General features: G+C 40.3%; 1 protein-coding gene across 1 annotated transcript in view; it reads right to left on the minus strand.

The window, feature by feature from the left end:
• IL16 (interleukin 16) overlaps positions 1–20357 on the minus strand; it is a 112634-nt gene that overhangs the window by 74995 nt on the left and 17282 nt on the right. The window contains 1 exon segment of the mRNA XM_079124247.1: positions 12744–13156. Coding sequence (XP_078980373.1) covers positions 12744–13156 — 413 coding nt within the window.

Genomic DNA, 20357 nt, shown 5'->3' on the forward strand with positions numbered 1-20357 from the left:
TATCACCAGATTTTTCAACCCAGACCCTAAAAGCTAGAAGGGCCTGGAACAAATTTTTCAAGCTCTGAAAGAAAATGAATCTTTATACCCAGCAAAACTTACTTTCAGATTTGACAACAAAATAAAATCCTTTCATGATAAACAAAAGCTAAAAGAATTTACAAAAAGAAAGCCAGCATACAGAACATTCTCAGCAAAATATTCCATGAGGAAGAGATGAAAAACAATGATGTAAATCAGCAAAGGGAGTACCTACCCTAAAGGAATAGCCAAATAAAGGAGAAACCAAGTCGTGTCAAAAAACAAAACAAAACAAAACAAAAAATGTGTCAAATGACCAGGAATACAAATCATATCTCAATAATAACACTGAATGTTAATGGCCTGAACTCATCAATCAAAAGACAGACTGGCAGATTGGATTAAAAAGAAAGATCCAACAATTTGCTGCCTGCAAGAGTCTCATCTCATGGAAAGAGATAAACACAGACTAAAGGTGAAAGGATGGGAAAAAACATACCATGCACATGGACACAGCAAAAAAGCCGGAGTATCCATCCTCATATCAGATAATGTAGACGTCAAGCCAAAGTTAGTCAGAAGGGATAAAGAAGTAAATTTCATACTGCTTAAGGGAAGCATAAATCAGCAACAAATAATAATCTTAACTATCTATGCCCCAAACAGTGGCTCATCCATGTACATCAAACAAATCCTTCTCAATTCCAGAAATCAAATAGACCACAACACAATAATACTAGGTGACTAACACACCTCTCTCCCCACTGGACAGATCTTCCAAACAAAAATTGAACAAAGAAACATAGATCTCAATAACACAATCAATAATTTAGACTTAACAGACATATATAGAATATACCATCCAACAAAGAGCAAATACATTTTCTTCTCAGCACACTTGGATGCTTCTCTAAAATAGATCATATGTTAAGCCACAAAGCTACTGTTAGCAAATACAAGAAGATAGAGATATTACCTTATATACTATCAGATCATAATGGATTGAAATTAAAAATAAATTACAGAATAAAAAACAGAAAATTCTCCAACACCTGGAGATTAAATAATATGCTATTGAATGATGAATGGATAACAGAAGATATTGGGGGGAGAGAAAAAAATTCTTAGAGATAAACGAGAACAAAGATACATCACATCAAAATCTCTGAGACACTATGATAGCAGTTCTTAGAGGAAAATTTATTTCATGGAGCACATTCAATAAAAGAAGAAAAAAATCAACAAATAAATAACCTAACACTACAGCTCAAAGCCCTAGAAAAAGAACAGAGCAACACCAAAAGTAGTAGAAGACAGGAAATAGTTAAAATCAGAGCTGAAATCAATGAAATTGAAACAAACCAAAAAAAAAAAAAATCAAAAAATCAACAAAATGAAGAGTTGGTTCTTTGAAAAAAATAAACAAAATTGATAAACCCTTAGCCACACTAACAAAGAGAAGGAGAGAGAAAATTCAAATTACTAAAATTCAGAATGAACAAGGAAATATCACAACAGACATGAGTGAAATACAAAACATAATTAGAAGCTATTTTGAAAATCTATATTCCAACAAAACAGAAAACCTCAAAGACATCAACAAGTTTCTAGAGACATATGAATTACCTAATCTGAACCAGTAGAACATACACAACTTAAATAAATCAAATTCAAGCAATGAAATAGAAGTCATCAAAAGCCTACCAACAAAGAAAAGTCAGGGACCAGATGGGTTCTCAGCCAACTTCTACAAAACCTTTAAAGAAGAGCTCATTCCAAAACTCCTCAAAGTATTCCAAGAAATAGAAGAGGAGGGAACCCTCCCAAACTCATTCTATGAAGCCAGTATCACCCTGATACCTAAACCAAATAGAGACACATCAAGGAAAGAAAATTTCAGACCAATATCCTTAATGAACATCGATGCAAAAATTCTCAACAAAATTTTAGCAAATCGCATACAAAAACGTATTAAAAAGATAGTGCACCACGATCAAGTGGGTTTTATCCCAGGGATGCAAGGTTGGTTCAACATCCGGAAATCAATAAATGTCATTCACCATATCAACAGATTCTTAATCATGTGTTAAGAATCACATGATTATTTTGATAGATGCAGAAAAAGCATTCGATAAAATACACCATCTCTTCATACTCAAAACACTAGAAAAAATAGGGATAGTGGGAACTTTCCTTAACATTGTAAAGGCCATCTACGCTAAGCCCATGGCCAATATCATTCAACATTGTCCTTGAAACTCTAGCCAGAGCAACTAGACAAACCCAAAAAATTAAAAGGATACGAATAGGAAAAGAAGAACTCAAACTATCCCTGTTCGCTGATGACATGATTATATATTTAGAGGAATCTGGAAATTCCACCATAAAACTTTTAGAACTCATAAGTGAATTCAGTATAGTAGCAGGTTACAAGATCAATGCTCATAAATCCAATGCATTTTTATATATAAGTGATGAATCTTCAGAAAGAGAAGTTAGGAAAACTACCCCATTCACAATAGCCTCGAAAAAATAAAATACTTGGGAATCAATCTAACCAAAGAGGTAAAATATCTCTACAATGAGAACTACAGAACACTAAAGAAAGAAATTAAAGAAAACCTTAGAAGATGGAAAGGTCTCCCATGTTCTTGGATTGGCAGAATTAATATTGTCAAAATGGCCATACTACCAAAAGTACTACCAAAAGATTCAAAGCAATTCCAGTTAAAATCCCAATGACATACCTCACAGAAATAGAGCAAGCAATCATGAAATTCATCTGGAAGAATAGGAAACCCAGAATAGCTAAAGCAATCCTTAGCAGGAAGAGTGAAACAGGGGGTATTGCAATACCAGAACTTCAACTATACTACAAAGCAATAGTAAGAAAAATGGAATGGTATTGGTACCAAAATAGAAAGGTATCAATGGTACAGAATAGGGGACACAGACACAAACCCTAATAAATACAGTTTTTTCATACTAGACAAAGGAGCCAAAAACATGCAATGGAGAAAAGATAGCTTCTTCAACAAATGGTGTTAGGAAAACGGAAATCCATATGCAGCAGAATGAAACTAAACCCCTATCTCTCACCCTGCACAAAACTCAACTCAAAATGGATCAAGGACCTCGAAATCAGACCAGAGACCCTGCATCTTATAGAAGAAAAAGTAGGTCCAAATCTTCAACTTGTTGGCTTAGGATCAGACTTCCTTAACATGACTCCCATAGCACAAGAAATAAAAGCAAGAATCAATAACTGGGATAGATTCAAACTAAAAAGCTTTCTCTCAGCAAAGGAAACTATCAGCAATGTGAAGAGAGAGCCTACAGAGTGGGAGAAAAATCTTTGCCACTCATACTTCAGATAGAGCACTAACCTCCAGAATATATAAGGAACTAAAAAAAACTCTACATGAAGAATACAAATAACCCAATCAACAAATGGGCTAAGGAAATGAACAAACACTTCACCGAAGAAGATCTACAAGTAATCAACAGACATATGAAAAAATGTTCAACATCTCTAGTAATAAGAGAAACGCAAAAGAAAACTATCCTAAGATTCCTCTCACCCCAATTAGAATGGCGATCATCAAGAATACAAGCAACAATAGGTGTTGGCGAAGATGTGGGGAAAAAGGTACACTCATATGTTGCTGGTGGGGTTATAAATTAGTGCAGCCACTCTGGAAAGCAGTGTGGAGATTCCTTAGAAAACTTGGAATGGAACTATCATTGGACCCAGTTATCCCACTCCTTGGCCTATTCCCAAAATCAGCATACTACAGTGATGCAGCCATATCAATGTTCATAGCTGCTCAATTCACAATAGCCAGACTATGGAACCAAACTAGATGCCCTTCAGTTGATGAATGGATTAAAAAAACTGTGAGATATATATATATATATATATATATATATATATATATATATATATATATATATTCCTTATGGCTGAATATTACTCAGCCATAAGGAATAATAAAATTATGGCCTTTGCAGGCAAATGGATGAAACTGGAGAATATCATGCTAAGTGAGATAAGCCAATCTCAAAAATCCAAAGAACGAATGATCTTGCTGATAAGAGAGTGATGATACCTAATAGGGGGTGGGAGGGAGGCAAGAATGGAGGAAGGAGGGACTGTATAGAGGGAAAAGAGGGGTGGGAGGGTGGTGGGGAGGAAAAAAAATAACAGAATGAATCAAACACCCTTACCCTAGGTGAATGTATGATTACACAAATGGTATGTATGCCTCTACTTCATGTACAAACAGAGAAACAATTTGTACTCCACTTGTTTACAATAAAAATAAATTTAAAAATTAAAATTTAAAAACATAAAGAAAGAATACAAACAATAATAAACATTGGAGAGGATACGGTGGAAAAGGAACAATTTTTCACTATTCGAAATTTTATAAAGGAGTAGATCTTAAATGTTGTCAACACCCCAAATTTGACTATGTAAGTTGATAGATATATTCATTAGTTTGAGTGTAGTATTACTTTCACAATGTATACATGTATCAAAACAATATACCATATACCTTAAATATGGTAAGTTTTGTCATTTATATCTTAATAAAGCTGGAAAAAAGAATTAATGTAAATTAATACTGACTTTGAATATAATAATGACATTCTTTGGTGTTTCAAATATAGGTTCAATTAAAATTCATGACAATAATACAAAAAATATGGGGAAAAGGTGCGCAATTGCAAATAGAGTTGTGTGTTCTAACTTCTTAGCATTGTCTGAGAACTGATATAAAATACCAATTTTCATGAGATAATGTTAAGAATGTATTTTTATACTTTAATAAAAATCATCATAGAAAAATGAGAATGAATAAGGATATGGAAAAGGAAATGGAATAATTAAAAATATTAGCCCAAAAGATGGCAAGAAGAGAGAGAAAATAGAATATAAAAGATGTGGGACAACTAGAAAACAAGTAATAGAGTAGCTATAGATACAAACACATCCAAAATTACGTAAAATATAGTGTCAAAACCCACAAAATAAGATAGAGATTGTAAGATAGAATAAAAACAGCTTAGATATGTGCAGCTCACATAAGATGAACCTTAAATATGTGAACAAAAAAGAGGAAAAAGGTATGCCAGGTAAACATTAGCCAAAAATTAGTAGGCGAAGCTATGCCAATATCAGATAATTTTTCAGCAAAAATCATCCGTAGGCAAAAGAGAGCTATTTAAAAATTATAGGAGTACTAATCCACCAGGAAAATATAAAAAGTTACAAAAGTCTATGCATATAAAAATAAGTATCAAAATATATACAGCAAAAATTAACAGAACAAAAAGAATAAAATTCTATAATCATAATGGGAGATTTTAGCTTACTTTTTTCAGTAACTGATAGAGATGGAATTGAGAAAGATAATAAAGAAATGGAAAGCATGGCTATCAAATTTGACCTAAAAGACAAACACGGACTACTGCATCCAACAACAACATTTATATACATATATATTCTGCCTCACAAATTCTCAATGAATAAGATCATTCATGATATATTCTTTTCTTTTTTCTTAGTTACTCTTACAGAATAGTTAATCTCAGAATTAATCAATACATAGAGAGAGAGAGAGAGAGAGAGAGAGAGAGAGAGAAGAATATGTGCTAGAAAATCTTCAACTGCATGAAAAGTAATTCTAAATAAAACATGAATCATACAGGAAATCACAATAGATAAAAATGTATCTATATCTGTCTATATAAAATATGACACATCAAAATTTATACCCCTGAGTGCATTCATTAGAAAATAGGAAAATCAATTATTAAGTTTCCATCTCACAAAGTTTTTTTAAAAACAGAAAATTACACTTAAAGAATAAAGAAGAAAGAAGATAAAGCTAAGAGTAAAGATTGATTAAGTAGAAGACACAGGACAAGGAAATTCAATAAACACAAAAAAAAGTTCTTTGAGAGATGAAATCTATAATGTAGATTAAGAAAGAAATGGAACCAAGACATCAAGTACCAATGCACATCACAAGAGTTCCTATCAGTGTCTAAAAGGTAGCTCACACACACAAACAGTGCATGCAAATGTGTATGAGTTAAGCTGAGGAAGTTCAAAAAGGATCAGGGAATTGTATCAGCATCATTATGCCAGCTATGATAGTATACCAGAGTTTTGTGAAATGTTACCTAGTGAGGAGACTGGGAAAGGGTACAGAGAAATACAAATTTGGGTAAATATGCAATTATCTCAACAATTTTCAATAAAATATAATAGACTTTATGAACTTTATGCTAATAAATATGAAAATTCAGATAAATTCCAGGAATAAAAATGCATTCTACCAAAACTGATTGCAGAAGACTTTAAAAATCTGAAAAAATCTTCTATTAAATAGATTTAATGAAAATTTAAAACCCTTCTACAACAAAATCTCTAGGTCCAGATGGTTCATAGGTGAATTATTCCAACCATTTTTAAAAGTAGAACACCAATATTAGGGAAACTATCCCAGAGAATGGAAAGGTGAAAATACCCATGTTTTGAGAAATCACACAGGGCATTACAAGAAAAGAAAATTTTAGGTTAATCTTTCTCACAAACACAAAAGGCAGCAATCAAAATGTTGGTGTATCGAATCTAGAGTTATATTAAAATGATAATTGAGTTGAGTTTCTTCCAGGGAGGCAAAACTGTATTAACATTCAAAATTGACATAATTTACAAATAAACAAGAATAAAATAGAAAAACCCATAAGATCATCTCAATAAATGCAGAAAATAATTTCATAAAATTTAACAATTCATGGTGGGCAGGAGGGAAGAAAACATGTCTGCCAATTGTGAATAGAGGGAAATTTCTTTAATCCAATAATAAAATAAAAATAAAATTTTAAAATCATACATAGTGATGTAGTAAAATATGAAACTGTTCTTGAGATCAATGCAAAAAAGTGTCCTGCTTTCACCACTTCTACTCAACATTGTACTGTAGGTTACAGACAAACAGAGGAGAAAAAGTATAAAATTTGAAATAGAAGTGTAATTATTCAAGAATATCAGATAAGGATTTGATACGTTGAAAACAAACCAAAAGAATCTACAGCAAACTTTTGGAGAAAAAGAAAATCTTGTACATGGATTGGAAGACTTGAAAGATGTGACACCATAAAGATGTCAGTTCTCTCCAAATTGATTTGTTGAATCAATGCAATTCCAATAAAGATCTCAACAGAATAGCCAAGTTCAGTTTAAAGAACAAAGTGGTGAAACTCACATGACCAGATATCAAAAAACTTACTATAAAGCTGTAAGAATTAAAATAGTATGTTCTTACTGCAAAGAAGAATGGAGAAACCAGGAACTGACCCTTGAACCTGTGGTCCTTGACTTATCAAAGAGATAACACTGCTGAGCGAAGGCAGGAGATGGTTTTCCGAACACCCGGGCTGGGCCAGCAGGCTACCCACATATAAAAGCCCCTACCCCTCAACATGCACAAAATTTGATTTCCTATGAATTAAAGTTCCAAATGTGAAAGATCAAGCAGCAATGCTTCTAGAAGAAATATGAGAAAATATCTTTCTGACAATTTCTTTCAAAAGGATCCTTTGTAATTTGGGGCCAGGCTTTACTTGTGGGATGTAGAAAAGTCACCCTCTCCCTCCTGTAGCAGCCCCATTGTCTCCACTCCCCGTCACCATCCCCTTCAGCACCTGTACCTCCATCCTGCCTTCATACCCCACTACCCTGACTCTTTCCTACCTCTCCAGGGAAGCTCTCTCTCTGTCCTTCCTCCATGCACACTGAACTTCCTCGAGATGTGGACAGGAAACTTTCAACTGGGCCTGAGTTATTTGCTTGTTTCTGAGATTGCTTAGCTTTCACAGTAAGTTAACTGTACTTGTTCCCCTTTGAGGGGATTCCATAAAGAGAGATGTATTGTGCAATGCTCTAGGGAAAATAATGGTAACTGCTATGGTCTGAATGTGTCCCCTAAAAGTTTATGAGCTAGCACCTTAATTCCCAATGCAGTGGTGTTGAGAGGTGGGACATAGCAGGAGGTGTTTGGGCCCCTGGGACGGAGCCCCCATGAGTGGATTAATGTTATTGCTGGAGCACGTTAGTTATTTGCCACAAAAGAAAGTTGTTCTAAGGTGAGTTTGTCTCTTTTGCAGACGCTTGCTCCTTCACTTTCCACCTTGTTATGATGCATCATGAAAGCCCTTGCCTAATGCCAGATGCCATGTCCTTGGAATTCCCAGGCTCCGGAACAGTGAACAAAACTTCTTCCTTTATAAATCACCCAGTCTGTGGCAGTTTGATCTAGTAACAGAAAGCAAACTAGACAGTGGCCTAGAAATCACTTTATAGGATATAATCCTCCTACTACTCAGCTTCTGCCTAAGATCTTTCCTTAAGAAAACTGAATAGCAAAGCTGTAGCTTGAAGGAACAAAGAAGGGATTAATCATGCTTACACACAAGTTCCCTAAGGGTGCAGCATCAAATTGTTTATTTATCCCTAAAGGAGAGTTTAAAACAGGTGCTTTGCAATGTTTGAAGAGATTGAAAAAAAGAGGCAAGAGATAAAGGAGAAGAAAAAGAGGAAAGAGAACAGGGAGGGAGAGTTTAGGAGCTTCAGTTCAACCTGGCTGAGCTCCTTTCCCTTTGGCCTCAACTTTCTGCTTAAAGGGCATTTAAAAATACTCTTTCCACTTGAAAAAAAAAAAAAAAAAAAAAAAAACAGCGGGTTCGGTGTAGCCAGCGAGTCTGCTTATTCCCTCCTTTCAAAGTTCTGGGCTTAATCTATTGAATGTGTGTTCCTTTGTTAATTAGAAAACCTGGTATTTAACATTCTGCCATGTGACTCCATCCCTAGGGGGTCTAGAAGCTCCCCCAGGGATAAGCCCATCAGTATCTTAATATACAACCCAGGCTCAAAAGCTTGCTCTGAATTCCTCACGTCCGTGCCAGCCTTGGCATGCCCCCAGGCAGTAATCTGCTCAGGTCTGGCTGTGCCAAACACAACCCATCCAATAAGGACTTTTTTTCCAAGTTGGCTGTTTATACAACTTCCTCTTCTTTAATTTTCATATTAGGCGTTTCTAGAGAAGAAGTTGATGTCACAGGGTCTCATTCCAGATGTTGTTTTGCAATCAGTGTAGCCATGGCATTGCTGGAAGCTGGGGAGTCCATCTGGGCCAACTGAGTCACGCCTGAGCACAGGGCTGCTCTGGTGAGGGAAGGTAGGGAGGGAGGTAGCTGGGGCAGGGACACTAAGAAGGAGTGGGTGTCTGTGTGTTTCTCTGTGACACCTCCAGCAAGGATATGGGGACCAGCTGTCACCTCTCACCTCTCTGACCACCCACCTGTGATTATGACATCTGCTCACATAACTGGAACCCTCACTTGCTTAGAGTTCATTAGTGGATCCTTAAGAATCCTCCATGCTCCTTTAAAATGAGCAGGAGGTATCAGGCTGCAAGATGGACTATACCCCTCCCTTCCATCCCAGCTCCTCCTTACCTCAAACTTGACTCAACTATGTAGGGACCCCCCTCCCACCTCCCCAGTAAACTCTTTCTGGCTTCTGAGCCCAGCTCATGTCCCTCTGCACATCCCCACCTCTCCCCACAGTCTGGACTTCCACGCTGAAGCATTCTGCTTTCCATCCTCATCTCCGCCAGGATGCCCCTTCCGAAATCAAACTGCACCCACGATGTCCTGGGCATATCTGTTACCCCTACCCTTACCACATCTGAAATCAGAATGGTCTGCTTTGCCCATGTCTCCCTCATTAACCTTTGATAACCATGAAAGCTACAACTCTTGCACACTCTGTGGCACTTTGAAGGACTCAATCAACATTATCCCTTATTAAGGGATATTCAGAATAAACACAGCATCCTTAAAAATAGAAATAACAATATTTATCAAGTAATTACTCTGTGAGCACTGTACTGTTGTGAGTAGATTTTCTCCCGTAAATAAATGCCTCCAGCTTTGTATTCATTAGACCCATATGAGTTATATACTATTAGCAACTTCAGTGTAATCAAGGCACACAGGTAAAGTGAATTGTAATTGAGGCACAGAGAGGTAAAGTGAATTGTCCAGGATCACACAGACAGTAAATAGCAAGTTAGATTACAACTCAGGCAACCAGAGTAATGAGCCCACATCCCTGATCCCAGTGCCATTCTGCTCCCAAGAAATAACACTCTAATACTGCTGTGACCACCTTCTTCCTAAGGTTTTGGAGAATGAAAAGTAGTGAATTGTTTTGTAAACTAAAGTATGCAGCACAGGAGAATATAAAGAACCAAAAAAGGTGAGGTCCGTCCTCATCCTCACCCAGGCTGGTCCCCTAGGCCACTCCTATCCTTGTCCACTGGCTTTTTCCCCAGCTGCTGAGCAGGTGCAAGAACTGAGCCCCAGACACACTGGCCTGGGCCAGGTGGTCCTGACACAGTCGCCTCTCTACCTCTTGCCTTCTGCAGTTTCCTCGCCCACCAGCCCCTGCTTAGTAAAATCAACGTCTGTCAAGGAACAGCTCTTCATATCTTGGTCCTTTTTCTAGCTACCACTGTTTTACCCATGTTAGGACAGGGCCCCTCTTTTCCCCCACCCCGAGTTGCTCAGACCATAATTCACAGTCATGGGTGATTCCTATCCTTCCATACTCTGTTCTTCCAACAACAAATCCTGTTGCTTCTGTGTAGAAAATGAATTCCCCCCTTGACAGTCTCAGTGCCTCTGCCACTGGCCATCCCTGGGCCAGGTCCTCATGGTCTAGCTCCCTAACAGGTCCTCCTACACACCGCTCTCTGCTTGGCAGTCAGACACGTCACTCCCGTGCAGCCCCGCCTTCTTAGGATGAAAATCCAAACCCTTGTCATTAGCTCAGGCCCCTGGACTGGCTCAACTTTGTTTCTTGCCTTCTCCCCTTTCTCCTACCTGCGGGGTTCCTCTTTGATGCTTCTGGAACACACTCTTTCTTCCTGTTTGCACTGGCTCTTCCCTCTCTGTGCCCCTCTTCCTACGATCACTTGACTCACTCCTCCATTTCAGAAACTTAATCCAAAGTCATTGGGTTAGAAAAGGCTTTGCAATCACCTTTTTCAAAAGGACAGTAACATCTCCTCATTTTCTAATCCCTTATCTTCCTTAATATGTCTTCATAGCCTTCACTATTTAATAATATACATCTATATTTCAGTTATTAATAACTGTCCCCCACATCAGGGCAGGGACTGAGTCTGTCTCACTGTCTCCCTACAACAGATAGGTGCTGCAATAAATATTTCCTGAAAGAAGAAAGGACAGATACCTCTTCAGAGCTATGCTCCCTCTTTCTTTTGAGACTTTGACTGGCCTTGTAAACCTCCTGAAGTGTAATTTTTAATTTACTTTAAGCAAGTTCTTGGAAGTCAGGGTCCAAATCCCCACAGTGCCTGGCACTTAGTAGGTGCTCAGGAAATGCCTATGCAATTAATCAGAAGAAGTGAATAATTCATTCTAGGAGTCTGTGGGGATCTTGAAATGATTTTTGAATTTGATTTACCTGACCTCTCCTCTAGATACTTTCATATTATATTATATTATATTTGACACTCTATATTTTTCTCATCATTTATCAGAAACTGGGAGGCCTTCTACCCCATCAGGAGAGTTCAGGCCATGTCAGTAGAAGTCATGTCATGGGTGATGGCACAACCTGGACTGAGGATATTTGTATCTAGAGATCATTGGGGCTATTCCTGCAGCATGCTATGGAATGTAATCTGAGGTCATTTATCATATAAGTGTTGAGTAGTCACTTCCCTCCTGAGGGAGGTTAACCGAGCTATATGAAAGTGCTAGGCCCTTCCTCAAGCACTGGAATGCCTTCTGCTCTTTGCAGCTCACAGGTCGGTGACTCCCAAGGGTTTCTTGGCTCTAGGCTGTGGGGGAAGCTCCTTGGGGCAGGCCCATCACTTAGTGAGCAGTACTTACTCCAAGGTTTAGGCCACATGGACCCTTGAGAAATCCCTCCTTCAACAGCAGGCACTAAGGCACAATATTAGATAGGGGATGACAGGACAAAATCTAATCCTTCAGATCTCATGGTATCCTGCAATTCCCATCTCATTTTAATGGCAAAAAACTGAAATGTAATCTAACAGAAAACATTATGAATTTTGATCAAGTCCCCAAACACTGCTTAACCACTCCTCCTTGTCACCTTCAGCACTCCACCTATGTTGAGATTGGCAGAGTACACTTGGAAAATGTTCACAGTCAGCATTTGGGGAGAAAACTTCCTTCCTCTGCTTGCCCCAAGGTCTCCTTCTGTGTCCAAGCTTTCAAAGTCTGCCTCCACATATCTACATGACAGTTGTGATTTGATGTGCTATGTTATGCCTAAGAGTCTGCAGATGAGAACTTATTCAGTGTATTGACTATCACATCTGCCATTTTTCATCAGGGATCTAGGCTCAGTATATCTTGGATTGACAGAGTGTCTCACTGAATCTCTGAAGCAAGAGTGTCAACTGAGATTATTCACTACCATGCTCATTGTTGCAGGTCCAGTGGGCACTGACTCAACTTTTTCCTTGCTATTGCTCAGAATTAGAACTCTTTGACTACCTGACCTTTGAAAAATGAAATCCAAAGACTTTATTCTAGCTCACACCCAACCTAGGCTTTTCTAGTCAAACAAATCCTGGGCATACCTTCATGAAGAACATCCTCCTATAGTTCTTGCCTCGATCACTCCCAGTTACTTGAAGTTGAGCTGCCTCTGAGGCCAATGCCAGATCAGGAATGCTGCTAAGTCTGGCCTCTGACGTGTCTGCCAGCTGTACAGATGAGTGGGAAATCCCCTCCTTGCCCTGGCCCAGTGGAATCTCAAAGGGATCCGGATACTTCTCGTCAGGGCTGGAGCCATCATCACTAGTCTTAGCATTGCAGAGGATCAGGGATCGGGAGATGGATCGGAATTTCATGGACTTTCGGCTCTTTCCAGAACGGCTGTGTGGCTCCATCCTCAGAGAGGAAGTAAAGCTGCCTTTCTTCCTTTCCTGGTCTCTGGTCCTTGGTTGATGGGTGGCAACTGAACTGGGCTTAGCCACCACTTCATGAGTCCCTAGAGGAAAGAGGAAAAGGGAAGAAGCAATGTGACCTGCTGCTGACAACAGGAGATGGACATGAGTCCCGGAACTGAGCCATGGTGCCCAGTGCCTGGGAAGCAGGGCAGATAGGCAGGTCATCCTTCAGAGTCACCAACCCTTCCCTTTGCCAGCCAAAAGAGGCTTAGTTAATCCAGTGATTAACTCCCCTCCACTTCCAGGCTAATAGAGACCTTGTCCCGGAGCTTCTCTTGTGCACGGCCTCATCCAACATGCAGAGAAATTGAGGCAAAGACAGGAAAAGTGCAAACCCAAGGTCACAGGAGAGAGTTTAGGTATCATAGAGACCAGGGATTTTAAACTTGGAAACTAATCTTTAAATAAAATTTATAGGGAACCCCAGTCTTTAGAGCAAACTGATTAGGGAATGAGAGAGGACTAAGCCCACCTGCCTGGTCCCCTTTACTCTTCTTAGTGACTCCCATAGCATTTTCAAAGAAACCCCAGAATCCAGGGAGCTCAGTCTGAAGACCTCTAATTTGTAGCCAGGTGTGGTGGCACATGCCTGTAATCCCAGTGACTCAGAAGGCTGAAGCAGGAGGATCCCAAGTTTGAGGCCAGCCTCAGCAATTTAGCAAGAATCTGTCTCAAAATTAATAGGACTGGAGATGTAACTCAGTAGTAAAATATCCTTGGGTTCAATTCCCAGTACCAAAAAAAAAAAAAAAAACCTCTGATATTTCACATCCTCCATTCACAAAGGAAAAACTCTCAACTAAGAAAGTCAGGAGCCTCACCCAACACTGTTCAGCCAGGATCAACATGAGTGTGAACAAAGGCGAGGCTTGGCCATGGCTGCCAAAGGGCTCAGCACATGTGTGCCCTTTCCTGGGCCCCAGGTCACACAGTGGTGGCAATCAAGCAGACAGCACAGTTCCTGCCCCATCACTCATCACCACTGGATCAAGGACCAGAGATGGCTCACCCCGCCGTCAGGCCCACAGCATGGCACCCAGTCCAGCCCCGCCCAGCCCATCAGCAAGACTCGCCATCCATGGATTCAGTTTCCATGAGGCAGGTGGCAAAGGGGGCCCTGGTGCTGCATCCGGAGGAGCTCTGACTCAGGCCCAAGCACAAGCCTGCTGCCAGAACGGCATGTCGTGGGATGTGCATGGCCCATTGGAACTGGTGTTCACATACATCCTGCATGGAATAGGGGAAAGCAGAAACCTCCGGCCTTTCATTACGGAGAAACCCTTTTGCCTATTTCCCTCCCCGCAACACTCATCAAAGAGAATTTCTTCTTGAAAGAAGACTGTGTTTTCAACAACTTTGCATAGTTTTTTTCTTCTCCATGTTAACCCTTTACTTTTTTTTTTTTTTTTCCCTGATAATGAGGATCAAACCCAGGGATGCTCAACCACTGAGCTACATCTCCAGCCCTTATTAAAGACCTTTTGAGATGGGTCTCGCTGGGTTGCCCAGGTTGGCCTTGAACTTGCCATCCTCCCACCTCGACCTCTGAGTGGCTGGGATTGCAGGAATGCCCAGCAACCCTTTGCTTTTACCAGTGTATTTGCCAGTCATCAATAGCAACCAGTGGTGATGAATTCAAATGAATGGATGAACGCGTGGACACCTACTTCGTGACAGTCACCGTGCTTGCTGCTCTAGTTGAGTTAACTCGGTGCTGGCCCATTTCATCAAGCACTCTTTCCATCTTCCCAAAGTCCTGTATTCTATGTTCCTCCAACTCAAGTGACAGTGAAACCCCAAACATCGATGGGTCCACCCTGCCTGATTGAGCCTTGCAGGACACACACTCTTGAGCAAATCGGTACCAGAAAACATTCATGGCCCTCAGGGGACCTCCAGTTTTGGTCAAAAATGGTACTGTGTTTATCACACATTCTCCCAAATGACTACTTCAAAACTTCACTCTGGTGGACCAGTGTTCTAATTGCTTTACTGTGTAGTCCTCATAAAACCTACTATAGGCTCCACCAGTATCCTCATTTTAGAGATGTGATGACTGAAGCACAGAAAGCTAAAGTAACTTTCTGCAGATCACACAGCTAAGAGGCAACAAAAGCAGGAATTAAACCATGCAGTCTGACTCTGGAGCCAGAGACTCTGGAGCTGTACCCTGTCATTGATTATTTCCTCTCTTACCCATAGCCTCAGTCTCTCTCTCTGTGCCATTCCATAGCATCACATGGGAACATACTTAAGTCTTCTCTTTCTTTTAAAAGCTGTGACTCCACATCTTACCCCTTGTTCCCTGCCTTCCTTTTATCCCCTTCACAGCTTCTCAACAAATGCCCTGCATTCTGTACCTTCTCTTCCCCACGTCAACGCCTTTTCCAGCCTCCACCCAGAGTCTGCTTCCTTCCCCTAAAACCACAGAAACACTCTTTAATCAGTTCTGCATTTGATGTGCCCCAGAGTCATGAACTTAAAGTCCAAAGGGCCTGAGCTTTTTGGATAAAACCTGCTTCATTTTGAGAGGATTGTGAGCAGTTTATCAACCTTTGAGAAGATTGTGAGCAGTCTATCAATTGGGAGGGCATGTGTAGAGTCTGTGTTGTCAGAGTCTGTCTTCCTTCTTCCTTCTCACTCTCCTCTTCCAGACACCACATTTCAAGTCCAAATTGTCAGTGCTCTCTCTCTGCCATCTCCCAACACAGGAAGAATTGCACTCTGCCCATTTAAATCCCCAGAACTTAGCTGGGTGTGGCAGCACACGACTGTAATCTCAGCAATCTGGGAAGCTGAGGCAGGAGAATCACTAAGTTGCCAGCCTCAGCAACTTAGTGAGACCCTGCCTCAAAATAAAAGGTAAAAAGGACCAGGAATTTAGCTGTGTGGTAAAGTGCCCCTGGGATCAATCTCAACATCAAAAACATATAAATAAATTGATTCCAAGCTAGCAACTCTCAACACCAATGACACTACAAATATTAATAACAACCAAAGTTCTTTCATTTGGATCAGCCTCATTAGGACTCCCCATTGTGGCCCTGGAATTCATGGGAAAGGAGTGTGTGTGTGTGTGTGTGTGTGTGTGTGTGTGTGTGTGTGTGTTGATCAGTTAGCAATAATCCATTCACCATTCAAAAATTTGAAAGATCATCACTTTTGTATTAAAATTCTACTAGAATATTCCTGGCATTAAACAGGGGGGCAATATACATATGAATTACTGAGAGTCCCCATGTGTAGAGGGTTGTCTGAGAGTGAAGTCAACACAGAAAGTACAGAACTCACAGAAGTGGAGAAAAAGAAGGAGAGAAAGGAAAGAGGACATAGAGAAAATGTCAGAGGGACTAAATCCAGATATCATCCCATAAGCACCTAGATTCAGCCATGCCTGAAGCTATCACTAACAATTCAATTGTGTAAGCCAATAGATTCCTCTTTTAGTTTTGGAAATCTTCCTGGAATAATGGTTCTTCACTCCCCTGGCTTAAGGCATGAAAAACAATTACATACAAAGGCCAAGAGAGCTGTTTAATCTGCTTTCTTATCCTACTCCAAGTCCCACTCAAAGTTTGAATTCTTCTCCTCCCTATCCCCATTCTAGTGCCAGGCTCTAGTAATTCTTGTCCCACCAAACGTTGCCACAGTCTCTATGGATTCTTGGAATACAAACCCAGTTCCTTTCTCCTCAGTTTTCTCTTCTGAACAACAGCAACTGCCCCAGCAGTGGCAAGTTCCTCACAGACCATTTTCCAGAACAAACCCTCTGTGAGACCTTTGGGGCCAGGTGCAGTGCTGTGTGCTTCCCTGAGAGGGTAAAGTTGGCTGCAAGCAGGATTTCGGTGAGCAGAAGGATCGAGTTCCTGGGTGGAAACTGCTAATCCCAGGTAGGGTGGGGCATTTTCAGGAGTGTTTCATGAGTTCTGTCAGTTTTATAAAATAAGCTTTTCCAGAAGGATCCACCACTTCAGCCTGGGCTCTCCGAGAAGGTAGGGGCCATAAATGGGAAAGTGACAATGCCCAGGGAGGTGGGCAAAGTTAGGAGCAAATACAGTTTTCAAATTAAGCCTTGTCTTTGCAGAAAATGAAAAAGGAGAGAAATTGTGAACAGGCTGCGGTAGAGAAGCCCACTTCTGTGGGGACCACTTCCCTCCAGGCCTGGCACAGAGAGAGAGAAGGAGGAGGAATAATTGAAAACACAGCGCTGTGGTCACATGGTTCAGCTTAGCTTCGGCAATTGTGCTCAGGACAGTGGGACCAGCTATCGCTCCCTCATGGAACCAAACGTCAGCAGCTCCGGGGGGGGGGGGGGGGGGGCCATGCCACCCTCCCTGCCAGCTCCCTTTGAAAGGTCGCAACTAATGAGCTTTCCCTTACTTGGCCTCAAGCTCCATGAACACTTGCCAAATTCTTGCCAGATTTTCTCCATCCCGGGTGGATCCTCCACCAGACAGGCTTGGGGACCTTCTTTCCCCCTCCCGCTTGCTCCCCTCCCTCTGTTCCTCCTCCATGGTCATTTCTTCTCACTCAAAAGCACTGGTTGAGAAGTGGTGATGTACTGTCATCTTGCTGGGCAAAACCAACCACTGGAGGAGGGCCACAGCATTTCCATCTGGATAAAACGTATTTCACTCACTGGAGAACTTTGAGAGGGCAAATAACCATATGGAGAAAAGGGGAGCTAGTTGATAAAATGTGTTTTAAATTTCCGAATCCTCTGACAGTGTCCTATATCAAAGGCAAATTTTAAAGTTTGGTCATTCCAGTCCAGGGGGTATTTTTTGGTCTTGAACAAAAGAGTGACTCAGTGATAAGAAATGAAGGGAAGAAACTATGGCTCCTTCTCCTCCAAAAGGCACAGCTTTCGTAGGACCTGTGGGCCTGTGGCCGGGACTAGTGCTCTGCGTGTCTCGGGCATTGCATACCGGACTAGGAAGACAGAGGACGGCTCTGGTCCTCAGTTTCCCAGATGGCCAAGTATGCAGGTTGTTTTGGAGTTAATTTTATACCTCTTGTTTCTCCCTCCTGGAGGAGGGAGATTCTATCTCAATTTTTCCTCCCCAGAGCTTGGCTAGGGCTTGGCCCAGGGAAGGGGCATTTGCTTGTTCAGTAAATGAATAGTGGTTGAGTGTCTCAGAGACCCCTTCCAACTGGCTCCTCTTCACCAATGTAATGTGAAATACTCCGGGAGAAGACCCCCCACATCTGGGGCCACAGAATGTAGGGCTCCAAGTACCAGACGTACTCCAGAGTGAGCTGCCCTCAGCATAGGATGATTCAGAGCTATCCGGAAAACACTCTGGAGGCTGCTCCTCTGGGAAGCCCCGAAGGCCACAATGTGAGTGCCTCCCACAAACTGTGGCAACTTCAGCATCCTAAAGGAGATCTGACCCGTTGACAAGTGGGCATTGCTAAGACCCAGCCCCTGGACACAGGGTAAATCAGAATGGACTTCCCCTGCAGCACGTACTACCTCAGGATGGTGGACGTGGAATATATAATTGATCTTAAGGAGGATCTAGATCAATTCAAGAAGGGCCTGTTTCTCCATCATTTTTCTGGAGTGGCTATCCAAGGCTGGCTTCTCCCGAAAACCCAAGGCCTGGAGTCGGGCCTCACATGTGAAAGACACTCCGTGACTGTCGTGGAGAGTGAAGTGAGGGATCATCTGCACAAAGCCACACTGGGGGATCCCACACTGTGCTGTTGATAACTGGGAGGAACAACAATCAGTAGTGCAAACCTGATGCCTACTGGCTGAGATGCTGGAGTCAACCTTAGACTGAATGCCAGATCTGCCACTTATTATCTGTGCAAGCTGAAGCAAAGTATTTCACCTTTTTGGTTTAGTCATCCATAAGATGGAAATGGCAGTCCCAAACACTATGAAAATGAGAAAGAAAGACGTTCTGAGCCAGTTTGCCTGGCATATAGTGTGTGTGTGAGCGTACACACACACACACACACACACACACACACACACACAAAAGCAAACTCAAAAAATAATAGTATATATGGAAAGCTTAGCTTCATGGAGCCCAACTTCCTTGGATGTGTGAGTGAATAAGAAAGAATGGGAGAACATGAGAAAATAGCAAAAGAGTGAACATGACCTAAATGTACATCTGTGAAAGCTTTTATTAACTCTTATGTGGTATTTCCATATGATGAAGTACTATACAACCAATAACATAGAAAGATAGGGAAAAGATATACATGATACATTGTAAGGATAAGACATACCATAAAATAGTTGTATTGATTTAGTTTTACTTATAAAAATGGACTTGTACAAATAAACACCAGTGGAAGACACTGGAAGATGGTATTCACAAGGAGTCTTTCCTTTCTATGTAATAATTTCCTATACTCGCTTTCTTCTTGTAGTGGTCACATATTACAGTTACTATCAGAAAAACAAAGGTTGCCTATTTGGGGTAACAAAAATAAAATACATGACTAATTTCTATCAGTTAATAATTCTGAAATAATTTTCTCAAATTTTAAAATATCTGGATAGAATTTTGATTGGAATTGCCTTAGATTTATGGACAACTTGTAGGGAAAAGTTTTCCCATCCAGGGACATTTTAGAAATTATTTTGTTTTTATATTTGTTCAAATTTTCTTTTCAGATCTTCAACCAAATTTCATATTCTTCTTAAGCTTTAAAAATCTCTACTCACCTTTATTCCTGAACATTTTGTTTATATGTGAAGCTGAATCATTGGCAAAGTATATTATCTATTTGGTTTTTTTTTTTATGTGTAAGTACTTTGTGACTTTTTTACTTTGTTTCATAACTGACACCCTTAGAGATGTCTTATTGGTTCTGTCATTATTTAATAGCTTGTATTGAGTTTCCAATCATGTGATCTCTGAAAGTTAATAAACTTGCTTCATTTAATAATGTTTGTACCATTCATCTCATTTTATTTTTTTAAAGTTTTACTGACCAGAATTTCTAAAATATTCATAAGTGATGCTGACAATACAGATTTTCCACATCTCTTTCCAGGCATTAATGGAAATTCCTCTAACATTCTCTGGTAAGTAGGACCATGACTAATAGAGTGAGATGAAATTATTTTTTATCATAGAAAGAACTATCTTTTACTAATTTTAACTTGGAATGCTTTTTTCATCAAAACCAAGTCGTTTATTAAATATGCTTCAGCTCATTGGCACTAGTCTGTTCCTTTCCTCTTTTGATTTGCTGAAGTGAAGAAATGTATGAATG

This window comes from Sciurus vulgaris (genome assembly GCF_902686455.1).
Source record: "Sciurus vulgaris genome assembly, chromosome: 2".
In the NCBI taxonomy this organism is placed as follows: domain Eukaryota; kingdom Metazoa; phylum Chordata; class Mammalia; order Rodentia; family Sciuridae; genus Sciurus; species Sciurus vulgaris.